Source organism: Chroicocephalus ridibundus, chromosome 3 (genome assembly GCF_963924245.1).
Source record: "Chroicocephalus ridibundus chromosome 3, bChrRid1.1, whole genome shotgun sequence".
NCBI classification, from domain to species: domain Eukaryota; kingdom Metazoa; phylum Chordata; class Aves; order Charadriiformes; family Laridae; genus Chroicocephalus; species Chroicocephalus ridibundus.
Genome location: NC_086286.1, coordinates 18,500,260 through 18,526,436, shown reverse-complemented (window position 1 = coordinate 18,526,436; position 26,177 = coordinate 18,500,260). Strand labels below are relative to the sequence as shown.

At 45.4% G+C, this 26,177-nt stretch overlaps 1 protein-coding gene across 3 annotated transcripts in view; it reads right to left on the bottom strand.

Annotated features, from left to right (window-relative positions):
- Window positions 1-14,338, bottom strand: part of SUSD4 (sushi domain containing 4) — a 71,810-nt gene extending 57,472 nt beyond the window's left edge. The window contains exons 1-2 of one of the 3 annotated variants that reach the window (XM_063328227.1): window positions 14,177-14,338; window positions 13,753-13,908 (exon numbers count right to left, since the gene is read on the bottom strand). In XM_063328227.1, coding sequence (XP_063184297.1) covers window positions 13,753-13,873 — 121 coding nt within the window. In that variant the 5' untranslated portion in view covers window positions 13,874-13,908; window positions 14,177-14,338. The other 2 variants (XM_063328228.1, XM_063328229.1) reach the window with 2 other exon arrangements.
- Between the last annotated feature and the right edge of the window lie 11,839 nt (window positions 14,339-26,177).

The window sequence follows — 26,177 nt, the reverse complement described above, 5'->3', positions numbered from 1 at the left end:
AAAGAAACTAGAGAGATGCCTAACATCTTGCAGAAGTCTGATTAAAAACAGAAACATGAGGGTTAAACCTCTCAGCAATACCAGATTGTTCAACAAAAGACGCAGCTGCTATGGAAAGATGAACCTTTGCTCCACTGTCTCGCCTTCAGAGCTAAAAATGATAGTGAGTCATGTCAGTAGCAGTGTTGCTATTTAGCTTTACAAATTCAGGTCATTAGGCTTATATCTACAGAATCATTCCCTTCCCACCACAGGTCATGAAATGATAGTAAGGATGTGAGCACTCAAGAACCGGGCACCAACCAGCCCTTGGTTTCAAAACTCAGTAGGACAGTTCAGGAATAAACAAAACTAATACAGTCAATCAAAAAGAGAGACAAGACTGATATTACCATTACAACTAGGAAGAAAAGGGAAGCTATACATAAATCTCTGAATGGTACATCCCTCGATCCCTTTTTTCCCCTTTTAGTACATCCCTGTCTCTTTTTTTCTGTCCTTTTTTGGTATTTCAGATCAGGGCAAATGCTTATAAAGTGTTTGTGAAGAATTTTTTTAAAAGCTAGCTGATCTAGGCAGATAGACCAGATGATCTGTAGAAGGCTGCACAGGAGCCAAATTACAAAAGAAACATATTAAACATTTTTAAAGTGCCTTATAGCTTCCCAGAGAACCTCCCAGAAAAGGCGCCAGTCCACCCGCTTGGTTTATCTTCAGGTAAGTGCTTTTGAAAATGGGTCAGAGGAGGAGTTAGGTATGGACTGACAAGGCTGTAAGGGAGCAAGAATGAGTGGTCTTCAGATGCTGCAAGGAGAGGCTGTATATCCAGCCAGAAGGACCATCTTGCCTTCTAGAAATAGGAGATTTTCTCCATCCCTGCATGTGAACTGAAGTGAGGCATCGTTTTAGAACTGTTTTATAAGGCCAAATCTCTTGATCTCATACAACCAACCACTCACACCTACCTCGGTCATTCCCAAGGTCACATGTAAGAGACAAAAGAGAGGATCAAAATTTGGTCTTAGAGGAAATCTGGCGGTGCCACAGATGATCAGAGCCCCCATGGCCTGAACAACTGCCTCAGGGCGAGAAAGGAAATTCACAGGAGAAATGGAAAGCTGATGAATAGGAAAATCCCTACATCATCCTAGTTCCAAAGACGTTCAGATCAGGGAAAAACCAGCAAATGGTATTTCCAAGCTAACAAATAGCAGTATCGTGTTAACATTCACGGTAAGCTGCCAGTCTCATTGGCTCCTGACACTGCTGCAGCTCCCCACACTGCTTTGGTTTTGCACTTCAGAGGAGATTTTATGATAACAGCATCACTTGACTGCAAAGACAGAAAAAAAATCAGCATATAGAAAATAATTTTTTCTAACAATATATCCATAGATACACTATCAAAGGACTTTTTCCTCTCCATCAAAACAACCGAAGAACTAAACTGAGATTAAGTATGCCAGAAAGTGACCATAAACAGCAAATGCTGAGGCGACTAGACAGTTGCAACTGGGAGCTGCTACACTATTTCCTTGGAAAAAATAATTATTAGACTTCAGATCAGATTTATAACTATTTTCTCTGAACATCTGCGTTTTTATATCACAGCTTTAAACAGGCCAGAATGGCAAATGTAATGAATCATTTACCTGCGATACTAATGCACTGCGGCAAAATCTTTTTAGCTGACACAACCCTGAGCTACTTTAAATGAGTGCCCCCTTAACATTTTTTTTCTATTCAAATAATGCTGGCATTCAAAAGGTTTGTTTTAAATACGATTTTTTTTTTCAGTCTGCTTTATGAAGTTAGATCCCCATAAACTTGGCCTGGCTGACATAGTAACTTTCTGAACTGCATAGACCTATTTGCTCCAAGTACGAGGTTTCTCCGCCAGCCTGTTGTAAGAACCCAGAAAACTCTACCACATGCAGAACCCGGAGCTGAAAAATGCACCCGCTAGTAGCATCCAGAAAACACACCTCCCACCACATCAAGGCTACTGCAAAAAGGCATCTTTCATCCCGGTTTTGAGAAAATCCCTCTCCCCACAGTGAATGCAATTTATCTGATGGATTTCTCTTTGAAATGAGGAATGAAGTTCTTCTCTGTAATGTTACTATATATGAAATAAAAATGAAATAGAATCTAAATATACCCAACACTATTCTGCTCGCCATCCCTCACACGAATCCAATATCACTCTTGCACCCAAACAGAAGGATTAGAGGCAACGCTCATCCATTTTGCAGTGTAAAACGCATCCTTGTAAATGTTAAGAACAAGCATAAGAGCCTTGAAATGACTGTCAATGAGAGTAGTATATTTTTCACAATTTCATTGCTGGAGGGTTTTTTTTCAGTTCCTTACTCTTATCCAGCATATATGCACACATCCATCCATCCATCTCCATGTAAGATTAATAAGGGCACATGTAAACGCATTAGAGCATGGGGGCATACAAAGACAAGTCTGTACCCCTCCTTTAACCCTCCTTCATATCCATATGCCCCTGCTAGCCCGTGCGCCCTTTCCTGCAATCTCTTCCGATGCAGCTGTTACAGTCAGCGTGCAGTCACGTGTCCCATCACAACCCAATTTCAAAGCGATCGTAGGTATAATGGAGTTGGGTTTCATCTACGCGCGTTTTACAATAACTTGCATATTTTGTTTGGTGAATATTTTCACTGGGATACTCCCTTTGGACTAAAGTATCCCAGCCTCTGCAAACCAGCCTAGTCTTGACAAAATCAGTCCTAGGCTGTACCTTTCTTGTGCTGGTCTCCAAGACAGATGCACTGGGTAAGGACAACAGTGACAGACGAGGCACAGGTTACCAGCAGTGAACGGCGCTGCTAGATTTCATAGAATGTGTTGGGTTGGAAGGGACCTTTAAAGGTCATCTAGTCCAACCCCCCTGCAGTAAGCAGGGACATCTTCAACTAGATCAGGTTGCTCAGAGCCTCATCAAGCTCGGCCTTGAATGTCTCCAGGGATGGGGCATCTACCACCTCTCTGGGTAACCTGTTCCAGTGCCTCACCACCCTCAGTGTAAAGAACTTCTTCCTAATGTCTAATCTAAACCTACCCTGCTCTAGTTTATAACCATTGCCCCTTGTCCTATCACTCCATGCCCTTGCAAACAGCCCCTCCCCAGCTTTCTTGTAGGCCCCCTTCAGGTACTGGAAGGGGCTATAAGGTATCCCTGGAGCCTTCTCTTCTCCAGGCTGAACAATTTGAAAGATGGATTCTTCCATCTGGGCAACCATTTCTGAGTGTCATTCTTCAAAAAGAGAAGCGGCTAAAGTCTGAAACAACCACCCCGCTCTTTGGGACATGAATCATGTAGCAGGGAGAAAAGGGGGGAGTTTTAAAATGTGGGTGCTGCACTGGGAGAGGTATCTGAATGCTGTCAAGAAGACAGGCTACAGCAGTATAATTTGCATAGGGGCACACAAGACATAAAAGAGGGGTGTAATCACAGCAAGTTGTGTAAATTAAGGATTTTGTTGCTTCTGATAAATCTACACCATTGATGCTTCCAGAAGAAGTTGCCTAGGTTGGAAGGGACCTTTCAGATCATCTAGTCCAACCATCAACATAACTCTGACAAAAACCATCACTAAACTATATGTCTAAGCACTACGTCTACCCATCTTTTAAAAACCTCCAGGAATGGTGACTCAACCACTTCCCTGTAGTAGGGCTTATTTGCTTTGTTTCTCGCCTGCTGCTGTGACTGAAGGGCTTGCTGAGGAGCTCAAAGCGCGGTGGGACATCAGATGACTCCACCTCCGGGCGAGCTACAGCCAGGTGGGGTGAGAGGGCTGTGCTGCCACAACCATCTCGTACACCCCAGCTCACCCACCTAACCCCAGGTGGCATTAACCTGAAGTTACATTTGATAAGAAGAGAGGCTGTATCCTCCATACTTCCTCCCTGGTCTCGCAGAAGAACCTCAGGTCTCAGAGAAGAGAGCAAAAAAAGGAGTGAAAAAATGAGAGCATGTGCTTGTACGAGCCAGCAATGGGAAGAACTGCCCAGGATGGTTATCACTGAAGCTAAAGAGAGACAGAGCAGGAGTTAAGTGTTGCAGTGAAGCAGCGTGGTGCTCCCCCAGAACGGCTGTGACTGTACTTTTTAGGGGTCACGGTCCCCCTTCAGAGGAGAGAAGGACGTTCTGCATTTTACAAGGCCAAGACAAATGTCTGTGTGTTCTCGTTTTTACTATTGCTCATCATAATGCCATTTTATCTTAATTCTTTCAAGATTACTGCAAAGCTGGTAATTGCAATCAAGCTATTTTATAAGTCCAATTTACAGGAGACCAAATTATTTATTATTTATTTCCAGTTTTAAGTGGATCATTTGTGTTTTCTCTGAGTAATACCATGTATACAAAATAACCCTAAAAACATCAGCTAAGTGGAGAGATACAGAAAAATGACTGCCTCATGAGTACCCATGGATTCAGAATACAAATCATTATTACACAAACACAGGAATAGCATGGTAGGCTTACACAGAGTATTAGAAATAGACAAAAGACATACTCTGTGCCATGAAGTTCCTAATGCTAGAAGATTTACTCAAGCAAGTAGTCCTGTTGACTTCAATCCCCACACCATCACAGTCTTCCTCTTACTAATTCAGCTCTTAGCATTGCTCTAAATCTTTCAAACTTAACGTTTTAGCTAAAAAAGCAACTCACACACACACATTCTCTAATATCCCCCACTCCAGATTCCTGAATGACACAGTCTTTCTGGATACCCACCATCAGCACCCGTTTTACTGGGAATGGGAACTCAGACACTGGAGCTGACAGCTGTAAGTAGCCGCTTCTAAAAATTCCAGTTAAAATTGTTTATTTGCAAACACACACGGAACTCCTAAGCTATCGACTGCCTTTTGTGTGGATCTAATCTATTACCACGGAGCTATTCACTATATACAACTTCACTCAGTCTACAGAAGTAAAATAGAAATTCACTTGGGTGCAATTTAGTGTGGGAATAACCATACTGTTTACATCACGATCAAGTACAAAGAGTTGGTCTAATATCCCCAAGGAGATCAGACTGTGTAAATAAGCATCTTTTATAGGACGGCTCGGAGATTTATTCCTGATTCTTTCCAGTTGTGACTTTGGAAAATCCTTGCAAGCCCTTCCAGATTAGCAAGGCAAACCTGACCTTTTTGATAGCTGCTGGTAAGATATCTGATCTCGTGTTAAACGCAAACTTAGCTGTGACCTTAACTAAAGCAGAAAAATTTAAGTTCCACCAGGAGGAATCATGTCATCTCCTTCTGTGTTGGCAGCAACGTATCAACGTAGGGCAGTTACAGCTAAACCTTAGCTCACAGACTGTTAATTAAGACAGGGTCACAGAATGGTTTGGGTTGGAGGAGACCTTAAAGATCATCCAGTTCCAACCCCCCTGCCCTGGGCAGGGACACCTCCCACTAGCCCAGGTTGCTCAATATATATATTGAGCAATATGTGTATATATAAAAAAACATATAAAAATATATTTCTATATTAAAAAGATATGTAAATATATAAAAAATATTAAAAAAAAATAATCTCACTTTTCAGAGAGACTTTGCCGGGTTGGAGCAGTCAGAATTCTACCTGCCCCGACCCAAGGAATTGGCAGCAGCAGTCAGGATGGCCAGAGACACAGCACTGGTGGATCTGCACCAACAGGCAGCACCACAAAGGAAGTAACACTCGGGAATCCCACACTAGAGATGTGAATCCTTACAGAGTCCTATGTTACAGCGAGGAAGATTCAAACGAAACATCAGAAAAACCATTTTGATGGTTGAGTGATGCACTGAAATAGATTCTCAGGGAAACTGTAGAGTTTCCAACATAAAGTCTTGAATTGTAACTTCCCTGAGGTACGTATACAGGTCCTGTTCTGGGCAGGAGGATGAGCTACAGGTGCTTCAGAGGTCTTTTCCAGTCCTATTTCCATGACTCTGCTCTCAAGACTTTTGTCCCACCTCCAGCAAGATGGAAATTAATCTTTTGTTCCCTAGCTTTTTTAGCGTACGCATTCACTGGTGCTAATGACAAGAAGGAAGAACAGGATGCCACGTTTACAGGCTTCCACTTCTGAGCATCCTCGCCTCCCTCCCAGCGCATACGGGAGCTTTTCTCTTGAATCTGTATGGTGCTCTCCAGTCTCCTGACAGATCAACAACCACGCTTGCTGCTGCCTTTCTGCAGTACCGAAAAAGAAGATCTGAAGGCTTTGCATTTTCAAAGACAACCTCTTCTTTTTAGCGTATTCTCCAGGTCTCCGGAATGGGACCTCAGCGATACAACGATTCCCCTGATTCATGTGCGTGCTGTATCCTGCTTCTTCTTTAGCAGTGTACAAGAGAATTTATTTTTAGGACACTATCTCATGATACCCTTGATAACCCAACTTCTACACAATCTAAGCCTTAGTAACCCAGCCTATTTTCTTCTTCAATCTGCTGTAAGCTCCACCTCCTCTTTTCAGTTTCCAAGCAAAATTCCACCCCCCTGGATTTTGTAAATTTTCACTAAGTGCAGAATTTGGCTTTACACAGAAACTCTGCTGCACCCTCAGCCCTGCTTTGCTTCCCAGTGCTGCATTTTGCACGGCTTCACCACCCGCGGCAAGCAAACGAAACAGCAAGGGAGCGGGCACCCTACCTGTTCCATCCTTCTATATCCTCTACATTACAGCTTAAGTTTTCATGAGGAAGCAGTTGTAAGCTGAACTAATTTTTTTTACAGGAGCGCATTACGCATCCACCGATTTTTTTTCTCTGCATGGAGCTACCTGGTCACGCAATGCTCTTCTCCTCTCTAACTGCTCAAGTATGTTAAAATTATTTAAAAATCACATGGAATTCTTGCCTAATGTTGCCCTTTCATGTAAACTATCATCCCCAACTACATGACTGAGCACAGCAGAAACATCATTCCTCTTAATATGTGCTTTGCACTTAGAGAAACTGCATGATACCGTTTTTCAGGGCTCAACCCTAACTTATAACATTTTCTTATTATTTTTTTTACTATTTGGAAGAAGATCTTTTCAGTGTCTGGAAAAATGCCATGTGCTCTCTCAGACATAACGGAGTCGGGCGAATAAACCACACTGGAAAAACTTCCTCTGCGATTTGCTTAAGTAGCAATTGATGTGAATAGGAAATCTGCTGCTCATTTCAGTTAGAAGACAGTCCCAGCCAAAAAATCCTATTATAAAGGCCGTATCATACAAATGTGGATTAGGAATTTCCCTAAATTCTATTTACAGAAGGAAGTGCTGGACAAAGATCCAGAGAATCTCTTCCCTGTCTATGACAAGACCTGTTTCTTACATGAAACATGTCTTTAAGTCATTTAATCTTTCTATAGTCATTTCCCCATCTATGAAGGGACATAAATAAAACTTGTTTTCCTTTATAAAGTGCTTTGAATGCTATAAATGAGAAGGGCTATATTAAAAAAAAAAAGTCACATTTTTATCACTATTGTTACTATTAACCCAACACAAGCAAGAACGTTTGTCAAATTATTTTTTTTCTTTTAATGTTTAGCAAAAGTAAGTAGTGACACTGGCAGAAAAGGCCCACGTACTACTTTCTAAAGTTGGTCATACTGACAAAACCAAGGCTTGTTTAATACAGAAATGGCCCTGATAAATTCTGGAACTTCCCTACAGAGCAAAAGCTTTGTATAATCCCTTAATAACAAGCAGAAGAGTAACCCAGGATGGACACTACCCAATTTAAAAGCTGCTATGATTCAGGGGTCACCCACCACGAGCGTGAAAACACATCCAACACATTTTCCCCGCAGGAGCTCGGTGAGCACAGATGGCACCAATAACCTCTTCCACTGTTTTCAGTACGTGGAGAAAGAAAGGCTCCAATTCGGATAAATCCCATCAGCAGCCCAGCTGTTCAGGAAAAGCCATGGGGAGCTCCCTCTGAAAAACGGGCGGCCAAACTCGGCGTCGACAGAAGTGATGGGGTGAGGCAGTCGGAAGGTAAGTGTGGATGTTAAAAATGGCTCCTATAAACCGTTCTGCCGTGAAATCTAGTAGATGTACAGCCTATAATTGGTTTCATGATGCTCTGCTTGTGCCACGTCAAAGAAAGCAGCTGAGAAGAAGATGTAAAACCAAGTGAGGAGATGTTGGTTTCACAGCTGAATTGCTGAATTTGTTAAGATACGCGTACCTTCGGTCCCCTTAATATGTTAGCAAAGCTAATTTTTACACTTACTGAATCAAATTGTACACACTACACCATTTTATCCCTCAAGCTCATTTTCAGACTAAGTTATGTTCACTATGAAATGCAGACCAATTTTTCATTCACATTTGCACTGGCATACAGCAAATATGAATTCGGGCCACACTTTGTTGTCCTTTTCATGCCTAAAACCTCACTGAAACGCACAGCACGAGTGCAAGGTTTTCTACTGCGTGTTTCATTGTAAAAAATATGAATTGCAATCAGAGGTAGACAATATTTGGGAAAAAAATGAAGCACGTGATCAACACCATAGAAAAAAATCTGTCAGAAGCTGTGAAAGTCAAAAAAGATAACATCTTCCTAATTCTCATAAGAATATTTCATTATTAATCCACACGACAACAAAAATCGTGAATGTTAAAGGACCTTCTACTTTGGTAAACTTTAGTTTATACATTGTCCAAATCTCTACTTCTCACTCTCATAACATTTTCTTTGGGAGGTTCTCAAACTACTGCATTACATAGCCGTGAAACACGTCGCTTATCTACTGTACAGATGAGCAAATCAAGCAAAGCGTAATTAATTCACTCTTCTAAAGTTGTAATCACCCCTATTACAGAGATTGAAAGATACTCTACTGTAATTCTGGGAATAAGGGAGCAAAACAGAAGCAAAGTTAACCTCAGCCTCCGATTCCCATGGTAAGTCAGGGATAAACATCCTTCTCGCAGGGTGCTAAGAAATCGATTTAAGATTCCTCTATCAAATATGCCCATCTCTCGCAAGGCTGTAGGCAGAAGGATGTGCCACTAAGACGAAGCATGAGCTGCCACCCTACGATGTCGCTGGCCTTGCTACAGAGTGGTACAAAACGGTACTTAACTGCTAACTTAAGACTGCAGAGAGGGGAAGGGAGGTTGGACGAGGCAGATCTGTGACTGAGAGTTAAGATCGTGCCACACTGGGAAAAATCTGTTCCTTCCAAAATACTGACCTTCTCCAATAAGCTGGAGGTTAAAAACAATCCTGCAAAATAACTGATGATTTCATCAAACGTACAGAGAACTCGAGGCTGAAATGTCTATTTTGCTTGACAAGTGAAGCAGATGCACTGAGAGGGAGTGAGTAAAATACATTAACTACAGACTTAGTGAGAGGTATCAGAAAACATTCTGATTTTTCAGAAAACCTTCTTAATAATCTCAAAAATGTAGGCAAGGCAGTTGGAGGGAATCTTTGGCTGGCTTCTCTTGCCAAAAACAACTGCAGCTTGACAAAAAGTAAGCCCTAGGGTGGGCCTGCATCATCAGCACACACAAAAACTTTTATTGCCCCAAGGCAACAAGAAACCTGAGGGATGTGGTTTTGGTAGCCACTACATCCAAAGGCAGCGGTTAGATACTATAACCAAGGCATAACCAAGATTCAATCAAATGCAATAAAATCACAGCGCAGCAAAAATTCAGCTTTGGTCTAGAAAAAAAACCCCACCACTATTCTGCACAGTATCACTAACATCCAATATAATGTTTGAAGACTTCACAACATGCCAGATTTCTTTACCGTCATGCATGATGACGTACTTTCCAGCTTAAAAGCACCCACCCAAGAGAAGGGACATTGCCTGCAGGACACCAGGGAAACACAGCAAATTGATTGCAACGCCAAAAAAAGCAGTAACACGGGAGGGGAACGACTGGCCAGGTAGCAGCCCTGCAGGAACAAGCCTGGGAGCTACAGGGGATCAGAAGCTGAATATAAACCAGCAGCATCGTATAATGACAGCAAAGGTACCCGGGATGTCTGAACAGGAGCGGAGCCTCTGAGGCATGGGCAGCTATCCCTCAGCTCTGCTCAGCACTAGCGAGGCTGGTGGGCAGCGTATTCCACAGGGACATGGCTCCACGGGAGCAAGCTCATGGTCTGAATGACCAGCAATCTAGAAAGTATAATGGAGACTTAGGCAAAGTTAGGAGAAACTGGAGTCATCCAGTCTTTGGAGGAACCGGAGTCCACATCTCTGCAGCAGAAGATGGAGGAGATGGAACGGAACATGAAAGACAGCCAGAAAGCTGAGGAGCAGCAGCTCTGCTGAAGATCTGCCGTGAACAAGATGGGAAATAGTAGGCTTGAACAGCAGCAAGGATGCTTCAGGTTAGACCTTAGGAGAAACTTTCTAGTGTAAAGGCTGATGAAGCCCTGGCAGAGGTTGCTAAAAGGAGAGGTGGAGACTTTTTAAGATTAAACAGACATCTTGCAAGAAGAACATGCGTACACCTGATCCCGCTTGAGGCCAGAAGGTAAGGTGAGGTGACAGCTCCCGGCCTCGTCCAAGCCTACAGAGATGCATTTTGCAGCCCTGAGCCTCTCCATGCGGCCATGCAGAAGACACTGCAGAAGAAAAAAAGAACCCAACTGACCCAGGACAATAAAGCAGGTGACAAAATTCTAATGCTCCATAACAAACCTCAAAACCAGAAGCTTACTGAACTTTTTTTCTCCCTCTCCTTTCAGATTTCCCCCCACCCACAATTTTAAAATAATTCCAATGAATTTGACATATATGTAAAAATATATTCTTACAGCTATTATCTCTATGCCACAGGTTTAGCAGTGAACTCCGTACAACACCTTAAAACTCCAAAATAACTTGTCATCAGCTCCATCCACTTGCGCATTTCATTTTACCTCTTACCTGCCTTCCCACCCGGCTCCTACTTTCTTATTTTCCTTTTTTTTTTTTTCTTACACTACAGAATTATAGCAAAAAGCAAGATAAACAAAGATGATTAGATGAAAGCTGCACGCTGAAGTATGAGAGATTTGCTTTATCCTTGGTATCAGCAGAGGTATCATCAGGGAGGAACGAGGTATATTGATAGCTGAAAGGTTTGTTCACTTGAGTTCACTTCTACAGCAAATTTTCTGCTAGATCCACTTTTGAGAAAGTCAGAATGTAATAAACAAGAGTTATTCTCTGTAGGGTTATTGACAAGAAAAAAAAAAAAAAAGAGTTATAAGTAGTATTGATTTGGGGTGAAATGGTAGAACGTGACAATCAATAGAGCTTAGTCAGATATAAAATAGAAGGAGTCACACAAGTCATGACAGGATTATTACCGGAGCCAAATCCTGGTATCAGCTAAGGAGAGGAGGAAGCTATAAATGGGATCCAAAACGTAAGCCGTGGATTGCTTTATAGAAAAAATAGCCCTAAACTATTCATTTTCATTTTTCAATACGCGAGATAGTTTTTATTTCAGCATATTGTCACTGCTGTTTTTCAAAAGCTTTTGAAACAAATTCTTTCCACCTCCATAGTATTTTCATTAAATGTCATCAAAGCTCTTTTCAAATCTCTGAGAGAAGTATGATTATCCTTATTTAACAGATAATGAGAAGATAGAAAGAGATTGGGGCTACATTTTCCAAAGGAGTCAGTAATGCTGGGTGCCTTCTGTCTGGATACGCAAATCCATGAAACAAGAGTCCGACAAATGCGAAATTTTCAGAAGTCCCGGGAAAACACAACTTTGGTCGATACCAATAGCCGCTTATAAGTTCTTGAGCTCTGGGTCACAGGCTGGGGAGCCAAAAGCTGAGCCTTCACAGCAAGCTGTGCAAGCACATAAGCTCGCTCACAGACGTAACAGAGCCTAAAATAGGAGGGATCCTAATTTACAGTCCTCTGTTCTAATTACAAAACTCATTATTTTTTTCCACCGTAATGACTCAGGGTGAAAAAAACCCCAACCAACTACCACATATTCTACCACATGAAAGATCTGTACATTTACCAGTATTTATAGAGTACCTAACTTCCGAGCACAACCACACTGGGAAATAATAGCAGTAATAACTTAGAAACAGCCATGAATATTTTTCACTGGTTATTTTACCCATGCACAACCATTCCACCCTTTCCCTAGTCTCTGGACCCAAAAAAAAAAAATTCTTGAAAGATCCTAAAACGCCTTACAGGTGGAATTTGTTACACTACCAAGGTGAAAGGCAGGGGTGTTAGCAACGATCAACATCACACAAGAATTTATTGCAGGCTGTGATGAAAACCACTACGTTCAAGGGAGATCTAAACCGTATTTTGAAGAACCTCTCGCACTAATCAGCTAAATAAATGCCGACAATCAAGCTGCGGGATATATACGGCCTCAGGGAGGAGGGGGCCTTGGAACAGTCTCGTTTTTATGAATGGAGCCATAAGGAGGAGGTTAGAGAAGGACAGAAGCTCGCAGCTCCAACTGGGTGGAAGGCACAGGACGGGCAGAATGGCATCACCAGGCTGAAACGCGAGCTGGCCAGGAAACCAAGGGTAACGCAGTTGCAGGAAAAAAAAAAAAAAAAAAAAGCCATTGATTTCTAAAGAGGGATTCGTAGAAACTGCAACAGTTTAAAGGCTTGTTTAGCTGGAATCACATTTGCAGCCACAGGATTTCTATTGGAAAATGGCTTTATAGGTTCACGATAGAAAATTAGGACTGAATCACATCAGGAGGAGGATGGACAGAACGACCTCTTGAGGTCCTCTTCAGCTGTATTTCTGCAAGTCTATGTTCGGCGACAGAAACCACATCTGGGTCGGAGTTGCTTGGGCTTAGGCATTCAAGTTAGAAAATTTTGGCATAAGTCTTTGGCATGAGAAGAAGCCCAAGCAATTTTTATATTGGACTCTGTCTGCCATTAGTGATGCGATTCAATCATAAAATGGCTTATTCTCCCAACACAAATATATAATACTGTGCTGGAGCAGAAATGTGAAGCTGCTCTCGTTATCACTGCTAAGTTCATTTTACAGCAAAGCAGTTTAAGACTTTTCCAGCAATCCAAGTCTAATTATGGAATCAATTTAAAGCAATTTTGTAATTAAATGTACCTGCTGAAAATATCTCACAGGCTCAATAATTTAAAACGATAGTGTAAAAATGTAATTAAAATGAAAAAGGCCAAATACGGCTGGGTCGCTCCCCCACGAGGAGAGGACTGAAGGACATTGTGTTTTCAGCCCCCCAAATCGCCTGCTTCCTCCCCAAATTTCTGCTCTACCCACGGGGGATGGGGATGGAGCACCGAGAGTCACCCGAGAGATGTCTGAGTGAATGGGGAGAGGGGAAGGGGAGGAGGGGGCTTTTTTTTTTTTAATTAAAAAAAAAAAAAAAATCACTCGGCAGCTTCCAAATCCTGCTGTACTTACATGGAGCCGCTGCTCCCTGGCAGGCGCCGGGGTGAGGCTCCCTCCTCCCGGGGGTCCCCACGCGTGGTGCCGGGGGTCCCCGCGGCGGGCAGAGGTGGGCGGGGAGGGGGGGGGGGGGCAGCACGGAGCGGCGCTTCGCTCCCCTCGGAGGGCACCGGGGAGGGGAAGTTTCCCCGCTCCCCCCTCCCCGGGGCTGCGGGGCGGCAGGGGAAAGGGGGCTCAGTCCGGGCACCGGACGGAGGAGGAGGAGGAGGAGGAGGAGGAGGGGGCCGGGGCCGCTCACTCACCGCCCGCCGCCGGCCCCGGGCCGAGGCTCAGCGCCAGCTGCAGCCAGAACGCGGCGGCCAGCGCCCGCCGCCGCGCCGCCGGGAGGGCACCGCCGCCGCTCGCCTGCTTCCCATGACACATCTTCTGCCCGCCAAAGGCATCCGGTTCGCCGCCGCCTGCAACGAGAAGAAGCCGCTCCGCCTCGCCGCTGTGCCCGGGGCTCCGCGAGTCGCCCCCCGCCGCCTCCGCAACCCCCTCCGCCCCCTCCGCCGATACCTGCGGGCCCCCCCCCCACGCCCCCAGCCAGCGCCGCCGGGCACCTCCGCGGCTGCTGCTGCCGCCGTCGCCGCCGCCTCCGCCGCTGCGGCTCGGCAGCCCGCCGGTGCCGGGCGGGCAGACACACACACGCACACACCGGCACACGCAGGCACGGCTTGGCCCTACCTGGGGGAGGGGGGCGGCGGGGAGCCGCAGCGCGCACCTGGCCGGCCGGCCCGCCCGCGGCCGCGGAGGGGAGCGGAGCGGAGCAGCAGCGCCGCCACCTCCGCCGCCGCTGCCGCCGCCGCCGCCGCCGCGGGGAGCCCTGCGCTGCGGGACCGCCGGCGCCCAGCGGCAGCGCGGGCAGCCCCGCCGCGGCGCACACGCATGGCAGCGGCGGGCAGGGCTGCGGCGGGTGTCCCGCCGTTGGGGGGGTGGGGATGCCGGCGGGGAAGCCGGGCAGGCGGTGGTGGAGTTGTGTGTGTGTGTGTGTGTGTGTGTGTGTGTGTGTGTGGAGGGTCCTCTCACCGCCCCGCTCCGGGGGCACCCAAAGGCTTCGAAGGGCAGAGAAACGCGAAGTTAAGGCTGGCGCTGCTGGTTTCTCGTCGTTTTCGCTTCAAAAAGGGAGTTCGTGATGGTGGGCAGCTCTGAGGGAGCGTCTTTAAGGCGCCCTGTGCTTCATCAGGTGGGCATAACGTTAGGTACGAGATGCGGTTTATCGACGGCAGCACCGCATCGCTCGCGGTTTGTGGGATTTCAGGGCGCTCTCGCCCATCAGCTGCCCTGGGGGAAAGGCAGTACGCCCGGGCCTGCCAGCTGAAGCAATTTGCCTGTTGGGAAGCAGCACCCAGCTGGATTTAGTCAAGCTGTGAAATTCACTGCCACAAATCACTGAATCAGATGCCGTCTCCTGGCTTCAACAGCTGCGGCATAGCTCCGTGTTTCCCGGTGCCATTCACAGTGCATCGAGTTAGGGGTATCGCCCCTTTACCTTCCGCTGGGCATTATGGGCCTTCCCTCACTCAGAGGTAGAGGAGGGTGTCCTCTAGCTGAGGAGGACGCAGAGATGGTGTCTGAGAAGCAGACTAAGGTGTACAGCGCACTCCTGGGACACAGCAAGGGGAAGAAAACAGGGGACAAGAGAAGACACACTGGTGACAAATGCATACCTGGGCTCAGTGCAAACCCATACCCAAAGATACATGGGCTCCTACTAACAGCGTGTGGAAGTAGCACATCTTGATGCTTCGAAGTTAATAGTCAATATTAGTATAGGTACACGTATGAAAGCGGCAGTTGCTTTCAAGTGTCTCAGCTACCTGATGCTGTGTCTTCCGAGTTAAAACTTAAGGCTATTCAAGAGGAATTTTGCTCAAATCAGTGCATCGTGAATCAGTGCTTCCTGTATCAGTTCAAAGAGCAGTGTAAGAAGTGTAGTTCTTTATCTTTTTACTCTCCCCTGGAGAAAATGGGCGTCTCGTAGTGAAATACAGGTCTTCCATTAAGAAAGGAAAAGTACGTGGCCAATTTTCGGCTAAGAGGGTGTTTTATCTCTGAGATACCTTTGCCGCTCCTTTTAAACAGGAAAATTTGGAAACTATAGAGCCTTTTCACCCAAGCATCATTTCCTGACTGTGTGAGTTTTCACCTCCCTGGCCAGCCCAAAGAGGGAGTTCAGGTTAGTAATAGCTCTCTTAAGCCGAGCAAATACAACACAGGCACAATTACGTGATAGAGATGGTTCTTCTGAGGCAATAAGCTGTTGGTTACTACAAGTGGCAGGACAGAGCAATAATGCAGCAATTCCTATTATCTGTAATAGGAGGATCTTTATTTTTATGTTACTGGTTTGATAGCTTTAATTTTTGAAATCAAAATAGCAAAAGATACCGTCCCTAGAGAGCTAGCGCTATTCCTGCTTTGCAGCGATTAAAATGCAAAGTGCTGGATGCCTTCAACATGGATGGGGGCATTACACCTGGACACATACTGGCCTTCTGAAGAGGAAGAGACAAATGAAATAATGCCTGTTGGTGTTGATAGGTACTACTTAACCCTCATTACTGCAGTTTGCTCCTTTCCCCACGCGTGTGCGGCTGTGCTCCTGGCGCTGTTCAGCCTGAGGAAGGACAACCAAGTGCTCTGGGTGTCCGTCAGCCACCCCAGGAGAGTGGTAGGACCACTGCTCCAAACAGCACCAGGAAATTATTGTTTGCTTGTGCAGTAGCTCTTCAAAATCTTAATGAATTGTAAGAATTCACCTCTTGCTGAGCAGCACATGGATCACGAAATCACAGAATCACAGAATTTCAGAGTTGGAAGGGACCTCTAGAGATCAACTAGTCCAACTCCCCTGCTAAAGCAGGATTGCCCAGAGCACATTACTCAGGGCTGCATCCAGGTGGGTCTTGAAAGTCTCCAGAGAAGGGGACTCCACAACCTCCCTGGGCAGCCTGTTCCAGTGCTCTGTCACCCTCACCGTAAAGAAGTTTTTTCTCATATTTGATCAGAACTTCCTATGTTCCAGCTTGTGCCCGTTACCCCTCGTTCTGTGACTGGGAACCACTGAAAAGATTCTGGCTCCATCCTCCTTAAACCCACCCTTTAGATACTTGTAAACATGAACAAGGTCTCCCCTCAGCCTTCTCTTCTCCAGGCTAAAGAGTCCCAGCTCTCTCAGCCTTTCCTCATAAGGGAGATGCTCCAGTCCCTCAATTATCTTTTTTGCCCTACGCTGGACTCTCTCCAGTACTTCCCTGACTCTCTTGAACTGGGGAGCCCAGAACTGGACACAGTATTCCAGTTGTGGCTTGCAAGATGGTGATGGTGGATGAAGTGAGTGAAGGAGTTTGGCAAGCATCCCTCTCGGCTGAGAGCAGGGAAGGGCTCCTGCCATGCAGGGAAAGCCCAAACTGAGTCCAGAACAGCAAGAGGTGGAGGAGGATGGAGCCTGAGGCAAGCCTGACTGCAGAGAGACAGAGGGGAAGGAGCTGCTCCGCTTCAGCTTGGACTTTGTTTCTGGAAGGGGTAGATTGCCTGAAGGGGTACAACAGCTCAGTGGCCAGAACTGACATCTGTAATCAATTTTAGCACATCCTTCTGAGCTGAAGTGGGGCCAGAGCAGTGATCAATGGGGCTGGACCTGAAGCTCTGAGCTGCTGTCACACAGCACGGATTGTAAAATACGGGAGGGTTTGTCCTCTGACGATCTCCCCCAGTGTTTCACAGTCACAGATTTTGTGATTTTGTGCCTTCCCACACTTGGTCACCCATCTGCTATTTATTTTAAGGAAGTTTACAGCCGTGCTTCAAACCTGCAGGGACTAACCCTGAGTCGCCTCCGGTGGGGATAACCCCTCACCAGCGCCGGCACAGACGGGCTGGGAACAAGTCAGAGAGATGACATGATGGGGGTTTTTTTTCTCCACACGTCCTCACAGAGCTCCCTCCATCTTCCCGCACCGCCTCTGTGGCTAAAATTGCCTCTCGTTAGCAGCCATCCCCCAGAAGGAAGACAAAAAGAGCCAGTGCTCCTCTGCGCCCACCGAAAGCGGGTTCCTGTTGTTCTGACCCGTGAACGTGGAGGTGGTGCCAGTAGCGGTGGGAGATCTCCACTTCCTCACGGTGGGTCGTGGGTGCTGCCATGTGGTGAGAGGCGTTTCTGGCCAGCTTTGCCCTCGTCAGAGGGAGAGGGCTTCAGCTCCCCTCCAGCTGGCACGCACGGCAGGCTCCTGGCTGCTTCTAGCAAGGGTAGGGTGGGCATCCCAGCTAGATTTTGGCTGTTTGTGGGCTTACAGTTTATCTTCTCCCGGAGCTTCGTAATCTTCTTCATGAGTAAAACATTGCGTGTGTATTTGAAGTTACAGGATTTTATTTTTATCTTGCCATACACACTCATCGATTTAACTCTTTTATTTTTATCTTCCCATGCACTCTCATTTGTTTGATTCTCTTATTCTGAGATCCACGGTGGATAAAAGGCTAGATTAAAAGTTGCAGCTAAATGCACCCAACCCAAAAAGCGGTCCCTCACTCCAGGCTGAGTGACAAGAGCAGTCACATTGACTCAGCTCAGGACTAGAGGACAGGAAGACCGTGCCCACCCTACACAGCATTTGACCCTGAGTCCTTAGTACAATATAATTTCCCTGTGTGTATGTGATGGTGTTGTAAGTGCTGTTCAAAGCATCCAAGATGAGAGGAGAACCCGTGCCATCACTAGTCCATGTGGTGCTCCTGAAGTGGGAACCTGGCGGCCGGTGTTACAGAGTAAGTGCTGCGGTACGGGAAAGTGCCCAAGGATGCTCGAGGATGCAAAGCCGGGACAAAAGGGGGACAGGGGGAGCCGCATTTGGTGTAGTCTGGTTCACACTGCTTATTGAGAATGCCTCTGGACTAAATTATTTCCAGAACGGTGGACAGGTGTTGTTTCAAAGGGAACAAATTCATTCCCTCCAAAAAAAGAGCTAGAAAATTAATTCGCATGAGTGCAGTGTGGGCAGTCTGGGACCAAGACCTGTGTGTGAAAGTAGGGTAGATACACACAGATTGCTGCTCAGTGTCTAAGGTAGGAGTCAGGAGGCTTTTCAGTCCAAATTTGCAATACGGCCCTCCTCCCATAACTGAAACAGCTAATTCTTAGCCTGGGATATCCCAAAATTCATGTAGTTCTTCCTTTTTTACCCAAAGATTTTGGACACCTGCTATTGCAGTTATTCCAGCAGTGTCCCGTGCTCAGCAGCTCCCGAGCCTGAGCCTGTCCAGCCCCAGGAGACACACAGGGGGCTGCGTGTGACCTGCACCGTCAGGGCACTCGATGCCAGCCAGCTCGGGCTTTCCACCAAGCAAACTGTGCGCAAACTAGGGCAGAGTAACGTGGTTCTGCCCACCCTTGCTGGACAATATAACAGTTAGAGCTCTCATCCGGGAACTGGGAAACCAAATTCCTTGGTCTGAAGGAGCTCAAACCTCTATCACTTTGCTTTTTCAGGGTACAGACACTGTAGCCCCTGAAGCCCCACCTACATAAGTACGTTAAACAGTTCTAGGACACCAAATCTCCTTTCTCTGTATACTTAAAATGTTATCACAGTTAGCTTGGGCTACCTAATACTCCAGCAAGCCTGCTTCGGGAGATGCTACGGGCCAGAGACTATTCCCCATTTGTGGTTTGTGTACAGCTTCTCAGCTTCAGAAAGTAAAGAACTTTAATGATATGGACAACAACCACCCTGTGCCCGTCGGCCTCACTGCATGAGAGCGGTCATCGGCACCTGAAATTTGCTAGCAGAAGTGTAACCCAAAATGTTGGGCACTGTGTCTTTGTGTGATTAAGGTTTCTTTTAATTTTGTTTTACCTATTAAGATATTCCTTTTCCGTATTTTACCTGCTCAAAAACAAGGTCAGAAGGAAGTGTGCTAGTGATGTGGCTGTTGAGTAGGTAAGTTCGTTCCTTTAGTTAGATTCCGGCAAGGGTGAAACGGGTGTAGTGGTGATTGTAGCCGAGGGTTATGAGAGAATTTATTTGTGGCAGCGTGAGACGCTAAAAAAGCCATCAGGGCAGGTTAGTTGCAGTTGAATGAGTATAGGGGTGGTCAGTCCATGGGGAAAATAACAGCTTAACACAGAAATCTGCAATTCATTGTTTTAAAATATAAAATGGCAATGACTGGCACTGAAATTTGGCTGGCAGAACATTCCAGGCTGTAAGTACATATTGTTGCAATACATCCTCCAGACCTCCTGGCCACAGACCAGCTTTCTTTTTCATCGGCCACAAGGAAGAACTATCGCGTCCCAGCCCACAGATATCGTGTTGTTAAAGACAATTCTGCATGTACAAATAAGAAAAATAATTCAAGCATCATGCAGTGAAATGCAGGGGTGTGCTAAGGGGAGTTCTGCACGCCTTGTAAGGCACGAAACTATTAAGGGCTAAGATTTAATAATGACCTTGTCGTGTCCTTATGGCAGATAATAGCCTAAGATAAGTAATATTTCTTGTATTCTTAACAGGCTCCAGTTCTCAAACATTTTTAAACAACTGTGTGACTGCTGATTTTACCCCTCTATAAAAGAGGTAAGCCATTCAGGCAATTTCTTCCTACCTAGAGTATGCTGTGTTTCAATTTTAACTTAGAAATATTAATGAGCCTAGATTTCACAAAAATAAGGTGTGCATGGGTGACCCGGGGAGGCATACATTATTAAGCCATTTAAGAACACACAGATGCTTTTCAAAGAAGTTTTTTTATCTTCTTAGGTGTTGATGTTGGTGTCTTACTGTTAATATTCAGGAGTGAATGAGTTCCTGAGCATTTTCCAATCTATTTCCAAGTCTGCTTTGGTCCCTACCAGGGCGGAGACCCTCCTCCTTGTCTTGACGTTGCGTTTGCTTGAGTCTGCAAGAGGCTACCCCCCCACCCCTCTCTGGGTGGATTTCTATTGGAAATGTTGATTTCATCGCTTCAGTTCATCCCTGTCTAAAAAGGCCAGCTTTCTCACCTACGTCTGCCTGAAGAAGGTGATTGCCATCCATTCAGTAATTGCAGGGATTGCAGGAAAGCAATTATTCTAAACTGAATACTTTAAGGTGATTGCTTAGAAGAGAGGCTTGCCTCATAAGTGTGCTTTCAAGAACAGGTATGCAATTAGGAGGATAATTATTTTGATAAATTCTGAACCACTAACAATTATGATGGCTCAAGAAAAGCAGCCCTAAAATAGTTGAGTTCTGATTCTGCAGATGCTAAGTGCTGGCTGCTTTCAACTCCTACCGAATTCAAAGGAGAGTTGAAGGCATTCCCAAAGTCAGGATTTAAGAAGAGGCTTTGCCTTCCCTAAACATAATCACTCTTGCTTGAAGGGGGGGCACCCTGACAAAAATGACGGGAATATGAAAGGAGGATTCTTTTTCCTTCACTGAGCCATTAGCACTGACAGACATAAACCCACAACTGGGACCAATACACAAACATTAATAACCAACCATCAGTGTAGTTTTACCAATTAGTGCTAATTACATTTCATTAGAAAAAACTGGCAGCATGGGGAGGGTGGAGTTTGAACTACTTTTTTGTTTCTTACTGACCTACATAAGTAATGAAAAGTTTTAATTAACATAAAACTATACTTTATTTTTATGTCCATCAACACAGTTTAGAGCAGATTACAGGAAAAAAAAAAGATACCTGGCCAATTGGAGAACTAGACTACATAGAACTTACTGGGAGGTCTGTTCTTCAGCTCAACACACGGAGATTTTTGTACTTTTCTGGTTACAGCCAAACGGTACTTGCCCCTAGTCCTGTGTCCACATTTGGCCCTTGCTTTCCATTAGACAGTCATTTCCAGCAGAAGAATGTGAAGTGAAAAAGTTCCATGACCTGAAACAATTTAAATCCGTTATGAATGCTTTTCTTTTCATCCCCCTGGACAAGAAGAGGCTAGCAAATACGAAGTGCAATATGCAGGGCTTGATTTGCAACACCATTCTGAGCATGAATAGTATTTATCAACCTTAAGTATAAACTCATGATTAATTTTTCAATGCCCACAGCACACTTGACACAGTTAATTTTCTTCATATTACGGTACCTGAAGTTCTGCATAAGAGGACCCAGTGTCTTTCACCTCCAGCTCACAAATTCATTGCTCACTGAAGGTTGGTTTGTGTAAATTAAGCTGCCCGGCCCCATCCATTTTCCCACTGCAAAGGTTCCCCAGTCGCACTTTCTGGCCCTTTTCACCAGTTTGGCAGAGGCAGCCGAGAGCAGAATGAGGTGGCGCACATTGGACTTCCACCGCACCTTTGGGGTGGGCGGCACAGCCCATTACACCGGGAACCACACAGGGACAGCAAGACACAAGTTCCCTCCTTCCGCTGCCTGAGCTTACACCTACAAGCAAGTCCCTTGGACTCAGCTCCCCCAAAGGGCACTTAAATTCAAAATTCCAATCTCCAGGCCCCTGCTCAGCTGGTAAGTTAATTCAAAGGCACTTCACCGTTTCTTGGAAAAATTTCCCAGGGGTTTGGGGGGGTGTTTCTGGGAGTGGGCTCAGCCTCGGCAGCAGGGATCTTGTGCTTGCCTCAGAAGCAGTGTACCTCCGTGTGCTGGATCGACAGGAGCGTGTCAGCTAGCAAGATGCTTCCCATAAGAAGGGTCTCTTTCAAACCAGCAGGGATGTGCCTTCCTTTGTCCAAACCGAGCAGCTGAGCTTTCCACCCAGGTGCAGCAGAAATCTGCTTCCACAGCTCAGGGGGATTCAGTCCCCTTGGTCTCATGTCTCTGCAGGGTTTGTGTAGACACAGTGTGTTTGCCTCGAAGCGTTTAATTAACCGTGTAGACAAGGAAAAAAAACGCGCGCTACCTTTTTCCTCGCATAAAGAACAGCTTTATATATTCCTTCAGGACACAAGGAAAGAAGAAGGAGGAATCGGAGTGGAGTCCCCGTGAGAGAGGAGAATGAAAGAGCTGAAGCAGGTGTGCTCACATATATTCTTTGAAAGGCTATGGCACGAATAGAGCTGCTGTTTGAGAACCCTTCCAGTGCAAATACCCACACCTTTACAATCCTGAAAGCAGAATAATAGAAAATGGAAAAATGTCACAATTTTATAGCACTTAATAATGGCTTTCTAGGTTGTTGAGATTTTTTATTTTGGGCCCTAACCAAACGCCGTGCAAAACCTTAACTTCATAACACATAGTCAAATATGAATTCGGTAAGAACGGATTTCCATGCATCTCCTACGCATTTCTATGTTTCTTGATAGAGATCAAGAGTTTGTGTTAACTTCATTTCGTAGCAAAGCCACGCAAAAGCTACAAAAGGATAGTTGCGTCATTGTTATTGTAGAATTTTTGTAACTTTCTTTGGCATCTGTTCTGATGCACGTATTAAAACCCACAGTATCAAGTTGCAACACTTTTAGCAAAATCCACAATGTGAAGCAGCAGCCATAAAGTGTGACTTGGTGCAGCCAGAAGAAGGGGACGAGAAAGAAAACCCTTCTACGTAGCGCTTGCCATTAGCAGACTTTGAAGAAGCAGAGATTTGGATCTGAGCTGTCCTCATCTCTAATTTCCGTGTTTATTTTCTACTTTTTTCACATAGCCACAAAAATAACTCCATTCGGCCATAGCCGCATTACCACTCAGTTGTGCCAATTGTATCAGCTGTTTATTTGGCGCTTGGTACAGGCAACAGTTCAGGTTCGTTCAGGTTTCTCCCTGCGTGTGATCCTCTTTTTTTCCTTTTTGGTGCTGCATTTTTGTAGTTGAATATCTGTCAGCTCTTATCAGGTGAGATGATAACAAATCTAAAGCTGTCTCGAAAGGCCGTGCTCACCATCACTGCACACTGTTGCCACCCTGAAATTCACAGCAACAACAGGATTAGCTTGAACTGAAGAGAAGACTAAACTAGATGAGGTTGGATTAGCTGTTCTCCTTCAGCAAAAAAAAAAACCCAACCCAAATCCCTAAACAAAACAAAAGAAAAAAACCAAACAAACAATAAGAACATCAGCAGCTCTTAAAAGGAGGGTGCAAGAAGGTCAGGATAAGTCCACACCAGCCCTGCTGGTACGTGTCAGGGTGTGTGACTTTGGTGGCAGCCCCTGCCGTCAGTAGTCCGTGGAAAGGAAGCTGTGGGTCAAGAGCCACTGGGCAAATGAAGGCAGGAGAGGGCGGAGTGAGAAAAAAGGGCACGATTGGAATTGGGGTGAGTTACCCCATGACGATCTGTTTGGGAAGAGAAGACATGAGGGAGAGAGAGAGAAAGCCCTCTATAGCCTGGAGAAGGAGAGGGCAGCAGTCTGCCAATGACACTTAGCACGTGGCAGCAGCGTGGGTAGGAAAAGCCTCTGAAATGATGCCGCCTTCCTCTTTTCTTCATGTTCCTGCCTTCTCCGCACAAGGTCTACTGTACCCTCCAGAGACAGCAGCTCCCCAGGGCAAGGGCTGAAACCCTACGTAGCTACACAGAGGAAGGAGTTCTGTCTTTTTTCCGAGTAAGATGACTTTCAGATATTTGGATCCTCCTGGGAATCGTCTAATTCTTCACGCTTGCTAATGAAAAACGAATCCGTCCAGGTCTAGTCTTCATCAACAGGTTAATTGTCATAATATTAATTATTCCTTTTTCTTAAGTTTAGTGCCATTTAAAAGCTTTGCCCTTCTTTGTAATTAGGTGTTAAGGTTATATTATTTATATGAGGTGATTGCTTTCTTTAAAGTGTAGAACACAAACTGAAACATAAATTTCTCTGGTATACCAATGTCAACGCATTTTCATGCTTAAAGCATCAGATATTAGATATGTGGATGGACCCATGTATGGTGGTGATGATGGCAAGAGCTTCAGATGACAGGCTTTCAAAATCTAATGCTAATCAGATCTTCATCTGATTAGACCTTCTATGTGTCCCTGACCATTACATTTCTCTCATTTGCCCCAGTATATTCTGTATGCTGAAGCGTATTTGTGTTTGGTTAAACCTAAGTTTCCAGAAGGGCATCCAGTTGTCTTGTGGCAGTTTGTTCAAAGGGTTAGTTACTTTCCATGTGAAAGTAAGATCCCCAACTATCCAACTTGAATTTGTCAACTTCAGCTCCCAAACAATGGTTTCTCAGACCCCTTTTCATTTGGACTTAAGAGTCCCTTTATAACTGTACTTTTCCCCATGAAAATACTTCAACACCACGTTCAAACCACTTGGAGAGATTTTTAAGGTAAGCTCAGCAGACTGAGCACTTTACATTTCTCACTCCAAGAGCGTTAAACAGGAGCTTATTTGAGCAGCTCCAGGGCACACAGGGAGGCTGAGCAGGGGCAGGACCCCCAGATGACAGGGACATGCCAGGCTGCCTGGTCCCAGCTGCCTGAGCTGGTGGTCCATGTGGCCTGGACTTGCTCAAGCCACCACTGTGCTCCCCACTGCTGCAGCAGTAAGGGAAAAGCACTGCTGGGCGGAGATGGCCTCGTCTGAGTTTTCTCCTGCCCTGTGACCAGCGAGGAGCTGGGGGGCTTTTGAATCCCCACCTTTGCTAGCCACTGCCACCAGCTTGGTTCTGCGAAACTCTTGTGCAAGGGAGGGAGAAGCCTGTGCTGTGGTGGGAAAGGCTTTTCTCAGTCCTGGGAGACAGGGCAGGGAGAAATGGACAGTCCTCTCTTGAAAGGTGATTCCTTCTCTCCTTTGGAGCGAAAAACTTCAGGCTTGCTTTCGCTGTTGAGAAGCTCATAGTAGCCCACAACCCTTCTTAAAGGGATTACTCCATGCTGGGTGATGACAGCCACCAACCCCAGTGCTGGCCTTGTAGGGAGCTACCACCATTCTGCACAGCGGTAGCTCCCTACGAAGCTCCTAATGAAAAGCCCAAACTGCCTTGTGCCCAGCCAGAAAGGAACTGAAAGAATTCGCTGTCATGTCTTTTTGTCCCTTCTCCATTCCCCACACTTCGCAAACTCTCATCTATAATTGATCGTTCTATGTTACCCCCTTTTATTGATTGTACACCACTGCTTATTCCGAATTGATGCTTTCATTTTTTCACAGAGCCTGGGTGGCCTTTCAGGCTACTCTGTCATCTTTCTTGGCACTGGAATCACAGGGTTTTCGTTATTTAATGAGCTCTTCTTGAAGGAGCTCACAGTTCTCCATCACATTTGATCCTTCTGATTTTTTTTTCTAAATATCAGTCTCACAATTTTTCCTTCATATGTGGGAAACTAGTGCTTCTGAAACAGTAAAAATGTGTAAAAGTCTGGGGGGTTTGCCCGTTTTTAATATTAGCAAGTGGTGAATACCATTCCCGGGTTGACCACTTAGCTTTACCTGTCACAGAAGGGGCCAGAATAGATTAGGTGTAGGCAGGGTGGCCTGGGTTAGGAGGTAACTTTTAGAAAAAATGCCTTCAAAATAGTCTCAGAGGTTATTGCCATTCTTTCCATACACAAAGCTTGTGAAGACAAGAGGAATTGTATATGTGAAGTTTTGTTGCAACAGATTTGAACCCAGAAGTTCCTGTTCGGTCCATCATAGTCAAGTCAGAAATTATTTTCCTAATATTTGAGACTGTTTGGGTAGCAGGTTGTATTTCAGCTGATGATTTATTTATGAAGCTGAGGAAAAGGATTATTTATGACTGCAAAAGTGGGATAAATTGTAAAATTTTACCTATA